An 18,395-nucleotide genomic window follows, 5' to 3' on the forward strand; every position below is an offset into this window, starting at 1 on the left:
TTTCTTCATATTGAAGCAGAAAATTAAAACCTCCCGCGAATGACGAGAATTTGGTTCGTAAGCTGACATATTTAATCGAGAATAACTCTATGATTCATTAGATGATGGCGTTATGTGTACAAATACCTAAGCTTATTGTATGACACCTAAGATCTATTTATTTCGACTTACCGCTTCACCATATATTGCAGAACGGCGAAAGTAAAGTTGACAACCTAATGTATCCTGGAAATATTTTTAGGCAAGTGCAACTCGCACTTTATAATCAAACAAGGTAATAATACTATTGAATATTCAATGTGCCAACTTAATGGTGAACACTACATTTCTTACTAGGTTCTTCGGTACAGGTTCATTTTCATTCTGTGCGGCAATGGCTAGATTGATTATTTCAATTTTTGGAAGAAACCTTTGTATGTCTGTTTAGAATAAACTCTCTTTATTTTCACAATAAAATCTTAGTTCTTGTTTTATATAACTTTGAAATTTGAAAAGTTTTTTGATCATATCTCAATTTTTTCAATGATGAATTTCAAAATTTTTCATATTCTGATGAATTGAGATACAAATGAAACCTTTCAATTTTCGAAATGATATAAAACATTTCTTCAAAAACTAAAAGAACCGATCAAGCGATTTCCAAACAAAATTAAAATGAATCTGCAACGAAGAACCTATTTTACTCCAAATTCCGTCAAAATCGGACAATCGGACATTTGCACATGAACGTGATGTATGACTTGTAACATTCATTCAAAGGAGGGGAAATTTTTCCAATTTCTACCTGACTCTATAGTAGGGGAGCCCAAGAGGGGATTTGAAGGGTTACTCGAGCGCGTAAGAAAACTATATGAGGAAAAACCTTATTTCTTGTATTGTACTCCTACCATATATAAACTCTTCAGGCTCCGAGGACAGCCCGTCAGATTAGTAAAAAAAATCAATTTTCAGAAAAACTCGAGCTCGTCAGATTAAGGCTAGGTAAGTTAAATACATACAAAACAGAATATATTTCAATAATCTGATGATTTTAGCGTGTCATAAGGAAATGGGTGAGTGGCAAAGTTGTAAAAAAAAACGTCACTGTGAAATAATCGAGCGTGATCAATTTTTTTTTTATTTTGAAGGAAATCCTGTAAGAATAACAGAATAAAAATAATCTGACGATTTTCATGGGGCGATGTAGCTTAAACCATAAATAAAGTGTGGAGACTTGGTTTCTTGGTAGCCAACTTCCTGAAGCATACGAAGATATTGTCATAACACCTGACATATCAGGAGATACTTTAGATTCAGGTACGTTTTTTTTTAATACTATAATACAAAAGAAATAGAAAATTTTAAAGTTTATAACCCTTCCTTTTTACAGAAACACAAAATGAAGAAGAGATTGACTAAGGAGGAATCAATTTTGAAGATGAATCCAGTGAGGATGAAGATTAAAGAATTTTTTTTATATTTTTTAATCTATTTTTGTATTAATAAATATTAATAAAATTACACCTACTTATTTATATGCGTAATAATTTATTCCACTCAGAAATTAAAAAAAAAATTTTTCTTTCAAATTTCCAGATTAAGAATATTCCTTCATATATGTATTTGTCAGATTATCATTTGGGACGACTAGAACATCAAGTTAAACTGTTTGTGTAAAAATCTGATGCGCTCGAGTATTTCAAGGTAACTTTTTTTACATTTTAAAAAATCTACCATGACTTTTGATCACATTCAAATCGTCAGATATTTTAATAGGACACTTTTTTGAGTTTTCTAAATATTTTTCTATCCTTTTTACAGCCATCCTCGTCAGAATAATATCTCTCGGTTGTTAGAAAAACAAAGCGGGTTAACACCGTGAATGTCTGAGGTGCTCGAGTATTTTTATGTGAATGATTTTTTTTAACATTTTTAAAAATTAGCACACGCTCTCCTCCTCACTAAAATGGCAAAATGAACATAAATTATTATTTTTCGTTTTATGCCCAAATCTTCACAATCTAATCGGTCCCCATGACGCTTTAGTAACTGAAAATTTCGCGTACCGGGCTCCCCTACTACTAACACCCATGCCAATCTTGTCCACATTGGACTAGCAGAACAGGAGATATGGAAATACATACCAGGAATATCACCTTTGCAAGTGTCCAAAGCCCATAGATAAATTTTGTTTTGTATGAGACTATATCAAATTGAATGACCATACCGAATTTCATTAAAATCGAATAAGAATTTCAGAACTTAAGCCTGTTACAAGGATCTAAAGAAAAACAGACATACATACACACTAAACCTATGTTTTCAGGATGATCTAAAATGCAATTTGCAAGTGGAAATTTTCAATTCGGAGACCAAAATTTTTTCATCCCAAAAGTGATCTACCTTCAGTAGACTCAAAGTAATACGACATTGAAATTGATTTACCATATGAAATAATCAAATAAATATCACGTCCTCACAATCAAATGCGTACCTATAAGATGTCATCGCATCATTCGTTCAGTTCAAGGGTCACTTGGATTGCGTTTTGAGGCATGTTTATTAATGATGAAATGATTGTAGAATTTGGACATAATCACCTTGAATTTATCACTTTGATCTGTTGGTCGGAGCTCAGCATTAGAAACAAAACAAACCGGTGACGTAAAACATGTATTAGGTTTAGTTTGTTGCCTTTATAATGGATGTATTGGAAGAATATTACTCCACAGTTGAACAGCCATTTTGGTGCCAACGATTTTCAACTATTTACTTCAGTTTACCACTCTAGCTGAAGTGGCAATAAGATAAGATACAGAAAAAAGTCTGCAAATAATACAATTGATGCTCCAAACTTGTCAAGCTCTCTATAAGCTTCAAAGGCTAAGGTCTTAAAGAGACCTAGAAGAATCGGTATAGAAACTTTTGAAACTTTGATATGGCGTTTCTTCATGTATACAATCATAAATTCATTTATTTATTAATCCATTAAGGACTACATCATAAAGAAATACCATTCTTTTATAAGATATAATTTGATCGAATTTCTGGTTTTTTTCATTTATTTGTTTGATGATTTTTCAACTATGTAATTATTTTATTCATTAATTTTTTATTCATAATTTTTTTTATTTATTTATTTATTAATTTTTGAATCAATTGATCAATTTTAAGTAATTGATTAAATATTTATTTACTTATTATTCAATTACTTATTCATTTATTTATCTCAATTCAACTCCATGGAGAGGTGACATTCATTGGCACCCCCTCATCAGATTTGATGCCAATGGCTATGGGCTCTACTCTACCTATGAGGTTGCCTCTAAAGATTACGTTAGTAAGGGCCCCCCCCCCTTAAATATCGCCTGGATCCACACCTGTTCAAACCTGCACCCTGCACCAAACTTCTTTACAACTTTTCACTCTTCAAAGGAGTGAAAAACATCCAGCATGCAAAGTGCGAAGTGAATATCGAAGGAAAAGTTTTGAAATACTGGATTATCCATGTCGTGGTCTGAATTTCACAGCCCTGTTTCAATGACATATGTCAGTTAGAACTGTTATCCGAAGGATCATATGTTTAGTTGAAGTTAAGCCATTTAACAATATAAATTCGTTCAGGAACTGCCGAATGTGTGAAAATTGTGAAAACTCACTAAACAAATAATGATTCTGTGGTAAGTACATTTCGTGCATTACGGGCAGATTATGGTCGACATTATAGTCCATCTGAGCGTAGAATTGGTAAGAGAGTGAAAAAATTCGAAGATACTGGATCTGTTACTGATGTCATAAGGCCCATACATCATCAAAATGTATGTTCGACCAAAAATATTGCTGGTGTAAGTGGTAGTGTTCAAAAAGATAAAAAAATATCCATTCCTTAGCGCGCACAACATTTGGGCCTCTCTTACGGCACGCTATGTATATTTTAAATCTCCATCTTTATTAGGCACAACTAGAGCAAGCTGACCATGGAATGCGTAGAGCATATACCGATTGGATACTTAAACATCAACATTGGAATGACGATTTTTCGCATCGAATTTTCTTCAGCGACGAAGCACATTTTTACTCAGTGACTATGTAAACAAGCAAAATTGTCATGTTACTACTGAGAGACCATTACATCCACAAAAAGTCACTGAAAGGTGTGCAATTTGGTCTGGTGAAATGATTGGACCAGTCTAGAGCAACTTGGGGGTAGGGGATGTAGGTGCTTTGGAGCTGCACGCCCCCCCAAGGATACCAACAATTCAAAATTTTGAATTGAATAGTAGAAATATGTGATAACGGGTAATACCTATTTGCTCTATCTGTGAGAGAAAGTTTGTCAATGAAAAGATCAACTTCAAAATAGAAAAAATTTATTCGGGGGTTGCTTTTCAAAGATAACCATAAAATTCGAATTTTATTGCTATCACCCATTAGGTTGCAGTTCTGTAGTTGAAAACTACGATACAAGAAATATTGTTATTTCTTTGTATAAGGTTTCATGGTTGAGCGAATAAGTTTTGTTACTGAAATAGGCCTAGGACTTTTTATTTCACGCCATTTTCCAATTTTTTCCCATAGCTTGAAAACAATTGAATTTATGAGGTTGCGATTTTTACCAAAATAATTCTCTCAAAATCGAGCTCTAAAATGTGCTATTCATTTTTTTACAAGCTTAAAGGATTTCTGAGATACCCCAGTAAACAACGAATTTGGGACACTCGATACAATATGAAAAGCACTGATATACAGAATGTTCCTAAATTGAACGTACAAACGAAAAGGGGAGATTCCTTAGTATAAGAACAAAGCTTCTTTTTACATTTTTCCAAATTAACAGTTGCTCACCAAAAAAAAAGTTCTGCAGAAGAACAGGTGGCAGTGTTCCAGAAAAAATATCACCCTGTTGATCTTCTATCGAAATTGCCATGTCACGTGGTGAGAACTCTCAAATGTTATATCTATGCCAAATTTCAGTTGAATATCTTGTGCAGTGTAGATACTATGAGAAAAAAACTTGAAAAAAATTCAAACTTCAACACTCTGTATCTCGAAAACGAAACGTTTGCGAACCCATGTTTATGGGACTTTTTTTTCTTAAACTCACTTAAGGAATCTCCCCTTTTCGTTTGTACGTTCAATTTAGGAACTCCCTGTATATTCAAAATATTCGTGAAAAGAAACCTATCTACCAAAACTCATCACAAAACAAGTAAAACTATAATTTTGCGAAAAAAATAACCGATCGTCGTACAGTGCTACCATCTACATAGTTGCTTCATAAAGAGGAAGAAGATAAAGTGAAATTACAACTTCGTACACACTACAAAGTTTGGTCTTCGCAGGGGCGCCAGAAGAGAAATGAATGGGAACCAGTTTGACCATCACTCGTGGAAAGCCACGTAGTGGTAATCCCTCGTAACATTATCTATCCCTATTCTTTCGACCTTATGATGTATTCAGGTACCCGATTCGATGTTTATCATTATTATACAGGTTCAATAAAAATAGACGATAAAATATTATGAAATAAAAACGAAATGTGCTGCGAAATATTTCGTTTGTGTGGGAAATAAGAATTTGAAAAATAATGGTTGTTTTCTTATATAACAACAAACCTGGTTTTCAATGACACACATCTGGAAAATATTTACTATTTTGTTTTGCTATCATAAAAATTATAAAGGTTTGTTGAAGAAAAAAACGATAACTCATTTCTAATATCTTATGAATTGAAATGACAGTTCTTTCATTTTTATTACCCATAATTTTATATAAGTAATACCAGATCTGCATTTTCGTTCAATTCATTTTTATGCTGAGTGAATCTAGTGTCATTTTACGTCGATACATTTTGTGAAAACCCATATTATTATTTGATTTTGCTGTTTCTCTGTACCCGATTTGGAGGTAAGTATAAGTACAAATGAAAATGGGAAATCCTTTGAATAATACTAAGAAAAAAAATTCCTATAAACGTGCGGGCCAGCAAACGTTTTGTTTTCGATATACAGGATGTTTCCTGGAGCCCTACGTTTTTGTGATGATTACCTATACCAAAAAAAAAAATCTTGTGTTGTAAAAGCATAAGTTTCAAATCTTCTGTGAATGTAATCGAAAAAATCTAGTTGGTAGTTGTCACGTTTTATTTGTATTAGTTAAAAATAATCCTAAAATGTCATTCATCAATTTTTTTTCAAAGCAAGCTTTAAAGAGCTTTTGTTCACATGAAAGACCACCTCCAAAGAACTTTAGCACATATACAATAATACCCTATATATAAAGATATTTATAATTTTTTGTTATAAATTATTAAATCTATCGTCACTATTTTTTGTTTCAGAACTATTTAAATATGATAATTCCTGAATTCATTATACTCTGCCTCAAGTTTGTAGCACCGAGGAAACACAATGGAAGATCGTAAGTATCAAATCAAAACTTCACTTGAAAAAAATTAGGTATATTCACACAGAAAAATACAATAGCTTTCATGTCATGATTAGGAATAAATTCCTTTAATTTGAGTTATGCATGTTTTCAAAATTATTTTAATGACTTCAGTTGATATGGCTTCATTGGAAGTAAATTTCAATAGCATACGAAATTGCCTTCGTGTAGATAAACATCAGGAATAAAAAATTATTTGATATGTCTACTGGTCTGGTCTCAATGAAATTGTTGAAAATATGCTTAATTCGATAACAATAGTTTGTTATTTCCTTTATTACAGAATAACACGATTCATCGTGGATGAACGGCGACTTGTTGAATGAATCTTGAATTAATTAAGAACACAATACTGTATGAAAGAGTAATGAAACTAATAAGCGCCATACGCAGTAGTCTACTGAAGGGTGTTTTTTTAGAGCTATAGAACTTTAAATTGCAATAAAACAACGATGGATTATTCGATTGGCATGAATTTTATTTATCCGCAAGATAATCTTGTGGCATTACATTTTAAATATGATTTCTGGCATATGATCACCACGGCTGGCTCGGATGTAGTCCAATCTGGACGTCCAATTTTCGATGACTTTTTCCAACATTTGTAGCCGTATATCGGCAATAACACGGCGAATGTTGTCTTCCAAATGGTCAAGGGTTTGTGGCTTATCCGCATAGACCAATGACTTTACATAACCCCACAGAAAGTAGTCTAGCGGTGTTAAATCACAAGATCTTGGAGGCTAATTCACAGGTACAAAACGTGAAATTAGGAGGTCACCAAACGTGTCTTTCAATAAATCAATTTTGGCACGAGCTGTGTGACATGTTGCGCCGTCTTGTTGGAACCACAGCTACTGGACATCATGGTTGTTCAATTCAGGAATGAAAAAGTTAGTAATCATGGCTCTATACCGATCACCATTGACTGTAATGTTCTGGCCATCCTCGTTTTTGAAGAAGTACGGACCAATGATTCCACCAGCCCATAAAGCGCACCAAATAGTCAGTTTTTCTGGATGTAACGGTGTTTCGACACACACTTTAGGATTAGCTTCACTCCAAATGCGGCAGTTTTGTTTGTTGACGTAGCCAACCAGAAGTGCGCTTTTTCGCTAATGGACGTAGTGCGCGATACGTATTCCGCACAGAACCATTATTTTCTAAATGAAATTGCACTATTTGCAAGCATTGTTCAGGCGTGAGTCTATTGATGATGATATGCCAAACCAAACTGAGAATAAATCACTTGACAGCTGTTAAATCGATCGCCATCTTAACAGGAATGCCAATTTAAAGTTATATACCTCGAAAAAAAACACCCTATATAAGGGATGAATCAATAAGGCTAATCCAAAATTATTTATAGGGGAGGTGGGGCAAGTGTATCTTTCGCAATATCTTTCTTGACCGGCAATATATCTGGCAAAAATGAAAACAGTTCACGAGTGAATCAATTACCTCGTGGTGTCAATGAAAAACTTTATGAGAAATAATGAAACTAAAGTACATATAGAGATTTATCGGGATACAACTTTTGTCGTGATATATTTCAGGTGAATTAAATAAAGATTTTTTATAATTTATGGAGAAATTCTAAATATTTCATAGAATGCATCATATAAAATCAAACTCATGTTATTAGGCTTGATATTTAGAACGTTGTCAAACATAAGCGTACTTTGCAAAACATTAATTTCACTTCTTATGACACATTGGGGCAAGTGTGTCTCGAGTACTAAAATAACCACAAATTCATCCTATAAAGACCATCTCAAAGAAAGAACCAAAGCAGTCATAAGGATTTCGAGAATGCTGGACCAAGTTCTTTGAATAAGAGAGATAAGAGAATAAACTCTGAGGACAAAAAAAATTACTGGAAAACCACCAACAATATCAGATGAAAAAAAAACATAATATAACGAAACAAATTGAGACAATTTTCATGAAGAATAAATAATATGTATAAATATAGCGCCTCGACGAACGAAAAGTAAAAGGGCTCACTTGCCCCACGATATGGGGCAAGTGAGGCATTTGTAAGTTTTTTTTCAAGTCAGAAAGTCAGAGGTCACCTAAGAATTATTATTTTGTTAAATTTGTGTGTTGGTGTATTGAATAAATATCTAAAGTTGTGTCTCAATCAACATTATTAGCATTTCTGAGGAAGTTATACCTTGTTATAAACCTTAAGGTCTCTCAGTTGCCCCACCAGTTCAAACTTATCACTCAGAAAATACCGCGAAGAGTTGTCAATGAGATTAGATAATATAATTATTGAGCAGGTTATGATCAGACCCAAGCCTATACTACTAGGAGACGATTATTAAAAATTATGGATAGCTAGACAGCTAAGACAGCTTATTAATAGCCAATGTTAAGGGGTCCATGAAATTCTTGACGACACCAGAAGACTAGCAAGAAAATTTGAGATTTAACATTATATCCACAACCTGTACTTGAAGGAAGAAATACAAAATAGTCTATTCCATGGTAAAAAAAAAGTAGTTAGGTTGGTATTATTTTGCATGGAAAAGAACTACCAACCATGCATGAATATTTGAGAGCTATCTCTTCCACAATATTATATTTATTCTCATGTTAGAATCTTACTGCATCAGATTTCATAGGCTTCGAAGGTCAATTTAAAGATTATCTCAAATTAATGAGTAGATAATCCAATTACAAGAAGAACAAAAACCTAAAAATTAATTAATTATTTTTCATCATATTTCTTGTAATTTTCATACCCACTTTCTATCTTTTTATTTTTCAAACTTTTTCTATTTTGGAGATTTTGCCAGACATTTTCGTATTTACTGCCAAACGACTCAAATGAGCATTCATTCTCATTTGTTTCTGCAAGTGCATTAGTATTATTTAGTTTTAATTCAGCTGCGCGATCTTTTGCCACAAAATTGGCAACAAATTGAGAAGGATGTTCTCAATAATTTCGTTGAGACATGCAGAGAAGAAGCCAAGTAGTTATTGATGCACATATTCATACTTAGAATTAAGGCAGAATACAAGATGGTACGAATTTTTAAAATTTCCAGAATTTAGATTTTTCGTAAAAAAAATTTTTATTTGAATTTACATGTCTTGGCACATGGTACAATGTTCTATTCCTCTGATTATTACATGTAATAATGTTCACAAAATATTTATAAGTACTAACAAAAAAAGAAACTATAGTTACATTGATCATATATGATTAAACAAATGGCATTCTTAAAGAAATTTTATTTTGCTTCAATTTGTGTTGCGAAGCTAAGGTTGTCCTTTATATTTTTTTCTTTGAGTCTCATTCGACGACGGAGTTCATCATAAAAAGTAATATCATAAAGTCAAACGAGTTTCTCGAATCTTGACAGTAATCGCATATAGGATGTTCTTCTGACGCCATCAAGTAGCCATTCATGTTGCCAGTTATGATTGTGCAGTTCTTGGCGCCGCATTGAACATGAACTCAAACGTTCTGCCCAAACTCATCACTCTCCGTTATGGATTTGAGGTGGATAGGGCAGGGACCGCTGAGTTGTCATACTGATGATTCAATCAGTACTATTCTAACCTAAATACTCTACATATACATATTTCAAAAAGAAATTGGGTTTTCTGAAGAAAAAACACAAATTAATTCAATATCATTAACTTTTTACGAACTGTTTATTTTGCTGAGGCAATAAGTATAAGTACATATCAAAGTTCGTGAGGAGCGTGAAAAGGAGATTCCCATGATATAGAATGTAACGTGAGAAATCCAAAGGTAAAGAATGAATAAACATGATTTTTTTATCTTATCTGATATAATATGCCATTCCAAGTGTTCACGATGATTTACCTCAGACCTGTATAAAATTAATATTATTCATTGTGAAGAACAATTAGAGATTGTAAATGAGTTGCAAATTATATATTTTCGCCATCTATTTCAAAGCTGAAATCATAATGATTTTTATATTCAATAATAAACTTCAACCTTCAATAAAAATTTGTTTTTAGCTCTATCTTAATTTATAGAAAAAATAATTCTGATGATTCGGAACTGGAATAATTTTCTCGAACAAAAAACAGAGGCCCAAATTTTCGATAGGAAAAGGATCATCGCATCCCTGTATCTACGCCACTGGATAATTTAATTTTGGCAGGCAATAATACCTAATTCGATGCATTATCTAGACTTCAATACCTAAAAATTAAAACAATGAATGTATTAATACTAGAGTCATAGGTAAAAAACTGATTTTTTTTCAAACACCCCGTATACCTGCATTATTCTGTTATTAGAGAAACAATAATACACCAAAGTACACATTATTATTTAATAGGCTATCACACTGCGATGTATGTTAGTTTCACAATTTCCTTCAATTGACGAATTGCTAACAATTCTTTCTTTCAAAGAGTTATCTCATTTAATGTTGTCCTTATCAAAATTTTGGAATTATCAAATGAATGTTCATTTATTCTTGCCAAAGAAATAAGCAGTGATAGTTTGAGAGTGTTGTCGTGTATTCGATAAAAATGAATGAAACAGTCTTTCAAGCACTTTCAGAAATTTAATCTTTTCGGCTTTTCATACCCACCATATTGAAGTTATGAAATCGTTCGAAGATTTTGATTTTCGGTTAATGTTTGTAGGAAATAGTTATTTATAATACAAGTGCAGAAGGCATTGATATTCTTCCACGAGTTCAAAATTCAAAAACGAGCCACGAAGTGGCGAGTTTTGGAATGAACGAGTGGTAGAATGAGCCTTCTGTACGAGTATTATACATTATTTTCTCTAATTCATTGCATTTTCATTGAAATTAATGAAACATTTCCATAAATATAATTTAGTGATTTTTGCATTGAAAAATGTTGGTTGGCAGAACTGATTTCTTTAAGGCAAATTGATGAATTGACAGATAAAGCCGTGGCGGAAAGTTCGGAGTGCCAACATAGAATAATAAAATATAACCATGAAAACTGTGCCTTTCTGATATATTCTCGCACGATTTTGTTCTACAAGATGTGGAAGAATGAACGGAATAACCACAGAATTAGAGAAATGAATTTATGGAGATAATATCTTATCAAGAAAGTACCAGGCATTGGCCAATGAAACATAAAATATGTATTATTTCTCCAAATTTGAACCACTTTCGAATTAATATACTTACATCAACTAATAAATTGGACATTGAAGAACTTTTCCAAAATTCGAGGCTTCATTGTAAAAAATTGGTTATACAATTATGATTCGAAGACCGCTGACCACTACTTTTTCCCATCTTTCGGGCAGCGTACGAATCCCGCGTTGAAAGAACTAGTCTTTTGAAGCGATCCACGAATCAATCCAATTTATTACTGATGTATAAGACCGGAAGTGCTGGTCAGCCAGACTATGGGCCATTGCTCGAAACAAGTGATATTCCGAGGGAGCAACGTCTGAAGATTACAGGGGTGGGGTAGGACTTCCCATTTCAATGTTTCCAAGTATGTCTTGACCACTTTCAAAACAAGGGGTCGAGCATTGTCATGCTGTAAAATCACTTTATCATGTCTCTCGTTATATTGCGGCCGTTTGTCTTTCAATGCTCGGCTCAAACGCATTTATTGTGTTCGATAACGATCGCCTGTGATTGTTTCAGTCGGTTTCAACAACTCATTATACAGTACTGAGCATGACCTTCGAACCGTGAATATTCGGTTTGACCGTCGACGCATAGCGTAGCCGGTATATCCCCATGATTTTCTGCGCTTGGGATTATCGTAATGTACCCATTTTTGAAAAGCTTTCAACGCGAAATGTTTGGCTGATTTTATTTGCTCTTCTTTGAAAGAAGGCTCGTCCTGCAAAAAAGGGACGGACACAACTTTCACAGTCCCATCGCAATATTATATCTACAGAGGACTTAACAATTAAGCAATGCGATTGACCATCTGAAGCGGAAAGAAAATTCTGCAATCATCTTTGTGCATTACATAACACAGGTGTTAATAGAAACTACCCCATATCTGTTTATGTGAAATCTCAATATAAATTTATTATTTGTTCATAAAACCAACTATTCTTAAAAGATTGAAGAATTTATTTGTGTTGCCAGTGTATCGCAAGGACACTTCGACAAATAGACATCCTACTGATCTGAACAATTCTAAAAGAATAATCAATTATTTGAGAGAGTTAAATTGAGAAATCAAATAAAAACACAACTAAAATTACAAATTATCATCTTAAACATAATAATCGTGCATAAGGTGCGAAAAAAGTAATCAGAACAGAACGGGGTATATTTGACTCAAATTGGATGATTGTAACATTTTTTTATAGAGCATTGAAATAAAGAAAAAATATGAAATTACTTTTTCCTAATATTACACACGAAGTGAAAGCGACAATAAAATCTTATTACAGTACATATTCGGTTAATTTATCAATTCTTGTTTTGCCAACAAATATGGAAAAGGTAATTACAATGACATTCGATAAGAAATTAATTCATTGTCCAAAACATATTAAATTAACGTATCCAGATTTTAATGTTTCAGGAAATATAAATCTTTTATTAAAAACAAATATTTTTTATTATTGAAGTTATACGAGTCATTATTACTGCGGGAAAACCTTGTGCGATGGATTCTAGCAGGCAGAGTCAAGGGCGTAGATCTCTTTTTTTTCTTGGAGGGGGGTAATTCAAAAAAATTATTTTTGAGCACATTTTTTATACTCATACCTATAATGTGAGAAAAAGAGGTTTGATAACGAAGTTTGGACCAAATTACTCGGAATATTTTTTTTTATTTCCAATTCTATTGTTCTTATCTTATACTGGGTGTTCCTGAATTGGAGTTACGAAATGAGAGATTCCTTGGATAATTCTAAAAATAAAATGGCCATGAGCCCGCAAACGTTTTCTACCAAAACATGATGAAAACTTTAAATTGGAATATCTATGCCAATTCAAGTTGAATATCTTGTGAAGGGAAGGTGCTATGAGAGAAACACTTGAACTCATCTCAAAAACAAAGCATTTGCGGACTCATGTTATAGGACTTTTTTTTCTTGAAATGATCCGAGAAATCTGTCATTTTCATTTTTACCTCCAATTTAAGAACATCCTATAGATAGAGTCAAATCAAAACTGATATATGCACAAATAAATTGCGATTTGAATGAAACACATTAAATTGAACAACACAGCCCAGACAATTTTTCGATGCGAATTACTCGGTTCAGTCCTTTGATAACAACAATATTGAAATTTTGTGACGAGAATGATACAAAAAACCGAATACAACGGTTGAGTGTATACCGATGACGAATGCAAAAATCACAGATGGCAAATAAGGGGCGATGCCGAGAAAGCAGATAGATAAAGGAAAATAATAAACCTCGGACAAGGACGACCCCGAAGTGCAATGAAAGTACACATCTTGAAAGCGATAATAAACTCATAAACCGTAGAGGGGTCCGATTTTTAACTGACGTGTCGATTTCAAAGGAAAGTAAAATGATGATTATTGGTTCATTTTATGGAGAAATTTTCGACTGACGTTAGATCAGGCGATCTAGCCGGCCACCTGTTGGGACTTCGAACATGACTTCAGAAAAATATCAAGTACCTATGCTATAGAAATGGTAATTTTCAGCTTTATGGGATTATGTATAAATAAACGGGGTGTCCCATTTGAAAAAAAATCATAGTGATATCTCATAAAATATCATTTTGAAGAAAATTGAATAAACGTCATTGAATTCTACGTAGAAAGTTTCTTTAAGACGGTTTTGACAGAAATGAAAAATTTTCAACAGAAAAAAGTTACAGCAATATTTCGAAAATGAACAGTTTAGAAAGTCACCCTGTAACTATGAAACGTGGCCTTCAGACACCGGCATCAGTTTCCGTCTATCTAGTATAGAAATAGGACTTCATTCAAGACCATTCAAGAGTGTCCAATTTATTCCACCCCGCACATACAAATTAGTATTAGTTTTGTTTGCAATAGCATAGGGAGTTTCCTTTTTTTATATTATATATTATAGCTCAAACTCATGTGAATTTGTTCATACAAAGTGTCTTTCTATTCTGTTACTGATTTTTGTATTGTTCAGTTAATTTTTTTTCGAAAACTATAAGCAATTTTCAATAATTCACCTCCGAAGTATTGAACCACGTGCGGCCAATGACTCAATATTAAAGAATTCGTGGATGAATATAATTATATGAACTCAACCATTCCCAAACACATTCACGGTCATAAATAAGTATGTAAATGAGACATGAATCGTCATTGTTGAATGAAAAAAAATGAAACCGAAGATGAACTGGAAAATCAATATTTTTTATTGAAATGATTAGAAACAAAATAATAATAATAATATACAACAAGTATTTTAGATATTTTCAAAATACAAACAAGGGCGTAGATCTTTTTTTTTTTAAGGGGGGTAATCGAAAATAGTAATTTACGTAACAAGTCCGGAAAATAGGGTTTTTTTGGACGAATCGACAAAAAAAAGTCTGTGAGTCCGAAAAAACCATTTTCGGGCGTGTTGCGTACAATATTTTTTCGGCAACCATGTAAAATAACACTATCGCTGCTGCTTTCCATATTTTATTGCGATTGTGATCAAAAAACATGCAAATTTTTGACAACTAATTTCATATGAACTGTCAGCCGTTATCTCGGTTTCTATGGATTCTATGATTCTTTTCCGGCCTAGTCCGGGAAGTACGTACTTTCCGGACTAGGCCGGGAAATACTACTTTCTCAGAGAAAAAGCGTCCGGGAAGTGAGCACTTCCCGGACGGTTGCCGAAAATAGTAATTTACGTAACAAGTCCGGAAAATAGGGTTTTTTTGGACGAATAGACAAAATTCCAGGACGAGCGTAAGCGAGTCCTGGAAGTCTGTGAGTCCAAAAAAAACATTTTCGGGCGTGTTGCGTACAATATTTTTTCGGCAACCATGTAAAATAACACTATCGCTGCTGCTTTCCATATTTTATTGCGATTGCGATCAAAAAACATGCAAATTTTTGACAACTAATTTCATATGAACTGTCAGCCGTTATCTCGGTTTCTATGGATTCTATGATTCTTTTCCGGCCTAGTCCGGGAAGTACGTACTTTCCGGACTAGGCCGGGAAATACTACTTTCTCAGAGAAAAAGCGTCCGGGAAGTGAGCACTTCCCGGACGGTTGCCGAAAATAGTAATTTACGTAACAAGTCCGGAAAATAGGGTTTTTTTGGACGAATAGACAAAATTCCAGGACGAGCGTAAGCGAGTCCTGGAATTTTGTCTGTGAGTCTGTGAGTCCAAAAAAACCATTTTCGGGCGTGTTGCGTACAATATTTTTTCGGCAACCATGTAAAATAACACTATCGCTGCTGCTTTCCATATTTTATTGCGATTGCGATCAAAAAACATGCAAATTTTTGACAACTAATTTCATATGAACTGTCAACCGTTATCTCGGTTGCAATGGATTCTATGATTCTTTTCCGGCTTAGTCCGGGAAGTACGTACTTTCCGGACTAGGTCGGGAAATGCTACTTTCTCAGAGAAAAAGCGTCCGGGGAGTCAGCACTTCCCGGACGGTTGCCGAAAAACTTTTTTTCAAGACAATGTTTACTCATATCTGTAGTATGTGAAAGAAAGGTTTTAACCAAAAATTACTCCAAATGATAGCATTTTTTTGATTCGATTGTTCCTAGAGTGGAGATACGAAGAAAAATGGAAAATTCCTAGAATAATTTCAAATATAGATTGTCCTGTCCTATACATGGGCCCGCAAATGCTTTGTTTTCGAGCTACAAGGTGTTTCTTGCAATCCTACTTCTTTGTGATGCATATAACAGTTTATCGAATCTTTATTGATCTTATCTACAGATTGGGTAAATAAATGCAGGGCCGCCGCCAGGACCGGCAAACCGGACATTTTGCCGGAGCGCCAAATTTTAGGGGAACAGTCTGTTAATAAAACAAGACATATTTTTTGACACAAAAATATGTTCTAAGTGAAAATACCACTCTTTGTAGTAAAATAATGAAATTACCAAGAGCCAATTTTTTTCAAATAGAATAGGCGCTCTCAACTTTATTTATGAAAATAGAAATAGGTAGTGAAATGCACCTTTAAGAACTATGTCGTCTTTTTACTATGGAGCGTCGTATTTTTGAACAATGCTGTACGTTTTTTGATAAAATTGACAAAACGTCCTTTGCTAAATTTGACAAGGTGATTTTAAGCTATAATATAGGACTTCATATGAAATTGAAACGATGCCTGAGGGGAATGAAAGGCTCTTTTGAAGAACATTCGTATAAATTGGGCAAAGCAGGGCGGCGAAATTTTATCTTGCCGGGGCGCCAAAATGTCTGGCGGAGGTACCAAAACTTATAATCAATTATTATATAGCTCACTGGATCTTATAATAGGTGCCCCCTCTTCCATTTCTACGCCCTTGAAAGCAAACCTCCAGCTTCCACACATTTCTATTGTCTTCCTGATTGTTCATGGATCTGTTCAATTTTGGGTATTGTGATTTTCTGAAAGAATTTTCCAGCTCAGAACTGATTCCTTCTCAATAAACCTCCAAACAAGGTGTTTCGTTACTGAGAACAACTTCAATTGGGAAATTTCCATAAGCCAGGACCGGCTTATGGAAATTAGGAAACAGCATGCAATTATGAAAATGATGTATTAATGATGTATTATATGGAAAGTAATACTTACTTTGGCTTCTTATATTGAACTTGTTAAGTTTTGATCAAGGTTCGTAGAACTGAGCGCCGCCATTGTCCAAAGATTCACCCCTGAAGTTAGTTATAGATAATTCCGCGCACTTTATGAGTGCGCTTTGCGCCGTCGTCCTTATAATGACGGCTGGCTATAATGATATTTTAACTATGTCCGTTTTATCTATGTTCTTAACCCTTTTCGATGGTTCGACAAAAAGGTCGAGGTGGGGTAAGGAATCGAGCTTCACTTCAATTAATTCGAGTTCAAGTCAGTTCAGTTATATTCAACACACAGTCTAGGAAGTACAAGTCAAGTACAGTATAGTATAGTTCGTCGTTGCTCTCTCCCCTTGAGACACAGTGTTCAGCTTGCACATTTCAAGTTAGTGAAATATTGGCCTTGTCGCCACGTGGTTAAAAAAGACCCTTCAGTCGGTCGTCAAAATCTTCGTTAGTACCCTAGTCGGTAAATTGGATAAGTGCGTTGAACTGATTCATAGTTTTCGATAACTAGTTAAGCGAATCTTGTAAAGTGTACATTGTGTAATTGTATATATAAACCTACTCCAATAAATAGTGTGGAAAATTTCATGGTCCTTCGAACTTCATAACCCAGTACCTTACAGTCCAATTTATGTATGGATGTTCTCATCTAATAGCTACAGAACTCAATGAGAAAATCATCATTTTATGCTAATTGAAAATAAAACTGAAATTCATTGTTTAATTGAAAATCCTTCAATAGTGTTAGAAAAAATTTTCTTGGCAGTTATCCTTCGGTTTGAATAGTTCTCATCCAATATTGAAAAAACTATAACGAGTGGGTGTGGACCCCCTAAATTTTTGCTGCCCCCTCTGAAATATACCATGAGCAAAATTATACAACATGAATTCAACGTATTCTAAAAGTATTTTCAACTTCAATTTAAGAATCAACACAATTAAATTGGGTATGATACCTAATTATCTGAAAAACAAAAAGAAATTAAATTGAATGATAATTAAGATTTAACATATATCCTAAGATGCTTCATTCTCGAGAAGTATTGAAGTCTAGATAATGTAGTGTTCCGAATTAGGTAATAATCTCCTGCCAAAATTATCCAGTGGCGTAGGTACAGGAATGCGATGATCCTTTTCCTTCTCAAAGTAATAATAATAATGACTTTATTTTCTCAATATACATAAGTATTCCAAAAAGAACATCGAAATCTACCGTCTTTTTTTGAGAA

General features: G+C 33.8%; 1 protein-coding gene across 1 annotated transcript in view; it reads left to right on the forward strand.

Annotated features, from left to right (window-relative positions):
* Positions 1 to 6,319: 6,319 nt before the first annotated feature.
* The window catches only part of LOC123670916 (acyl-CoA Delta-9 desaturase-like), a 48,600-nt gene continuing 36,524 nt past the window's right edge, over positions 6,320 to 18,395 (forward strand). Inside the window, exon 1 of the mRNA XM_045604499.1 lies at positions 6,320 to 6,399. Coding sequence (XP_045460455.1) covers positions 6,332 to 6,399 — 68 coding nt within the window. The 5' untranslated portion in view covers positions 6,320 to 6,331. The remainder of the gene's footprint in view (positions 6,400 to 18,395) is intronic.

The sequence above is a fragment of the Harmonia axyridis genome, chromosome 1 (assembly GCF_914767665.1).
Source record: "Harmonia axyridis chromosome 1, icHarAxyr1.1, whole genome shotgun sequence".
Lineage (NCBI taxonomy): Eukaryota > Metazoa > Arthropoda > Insecta > Coleoptera > Coccinellidae > Harmonia > Harmonia axyridis.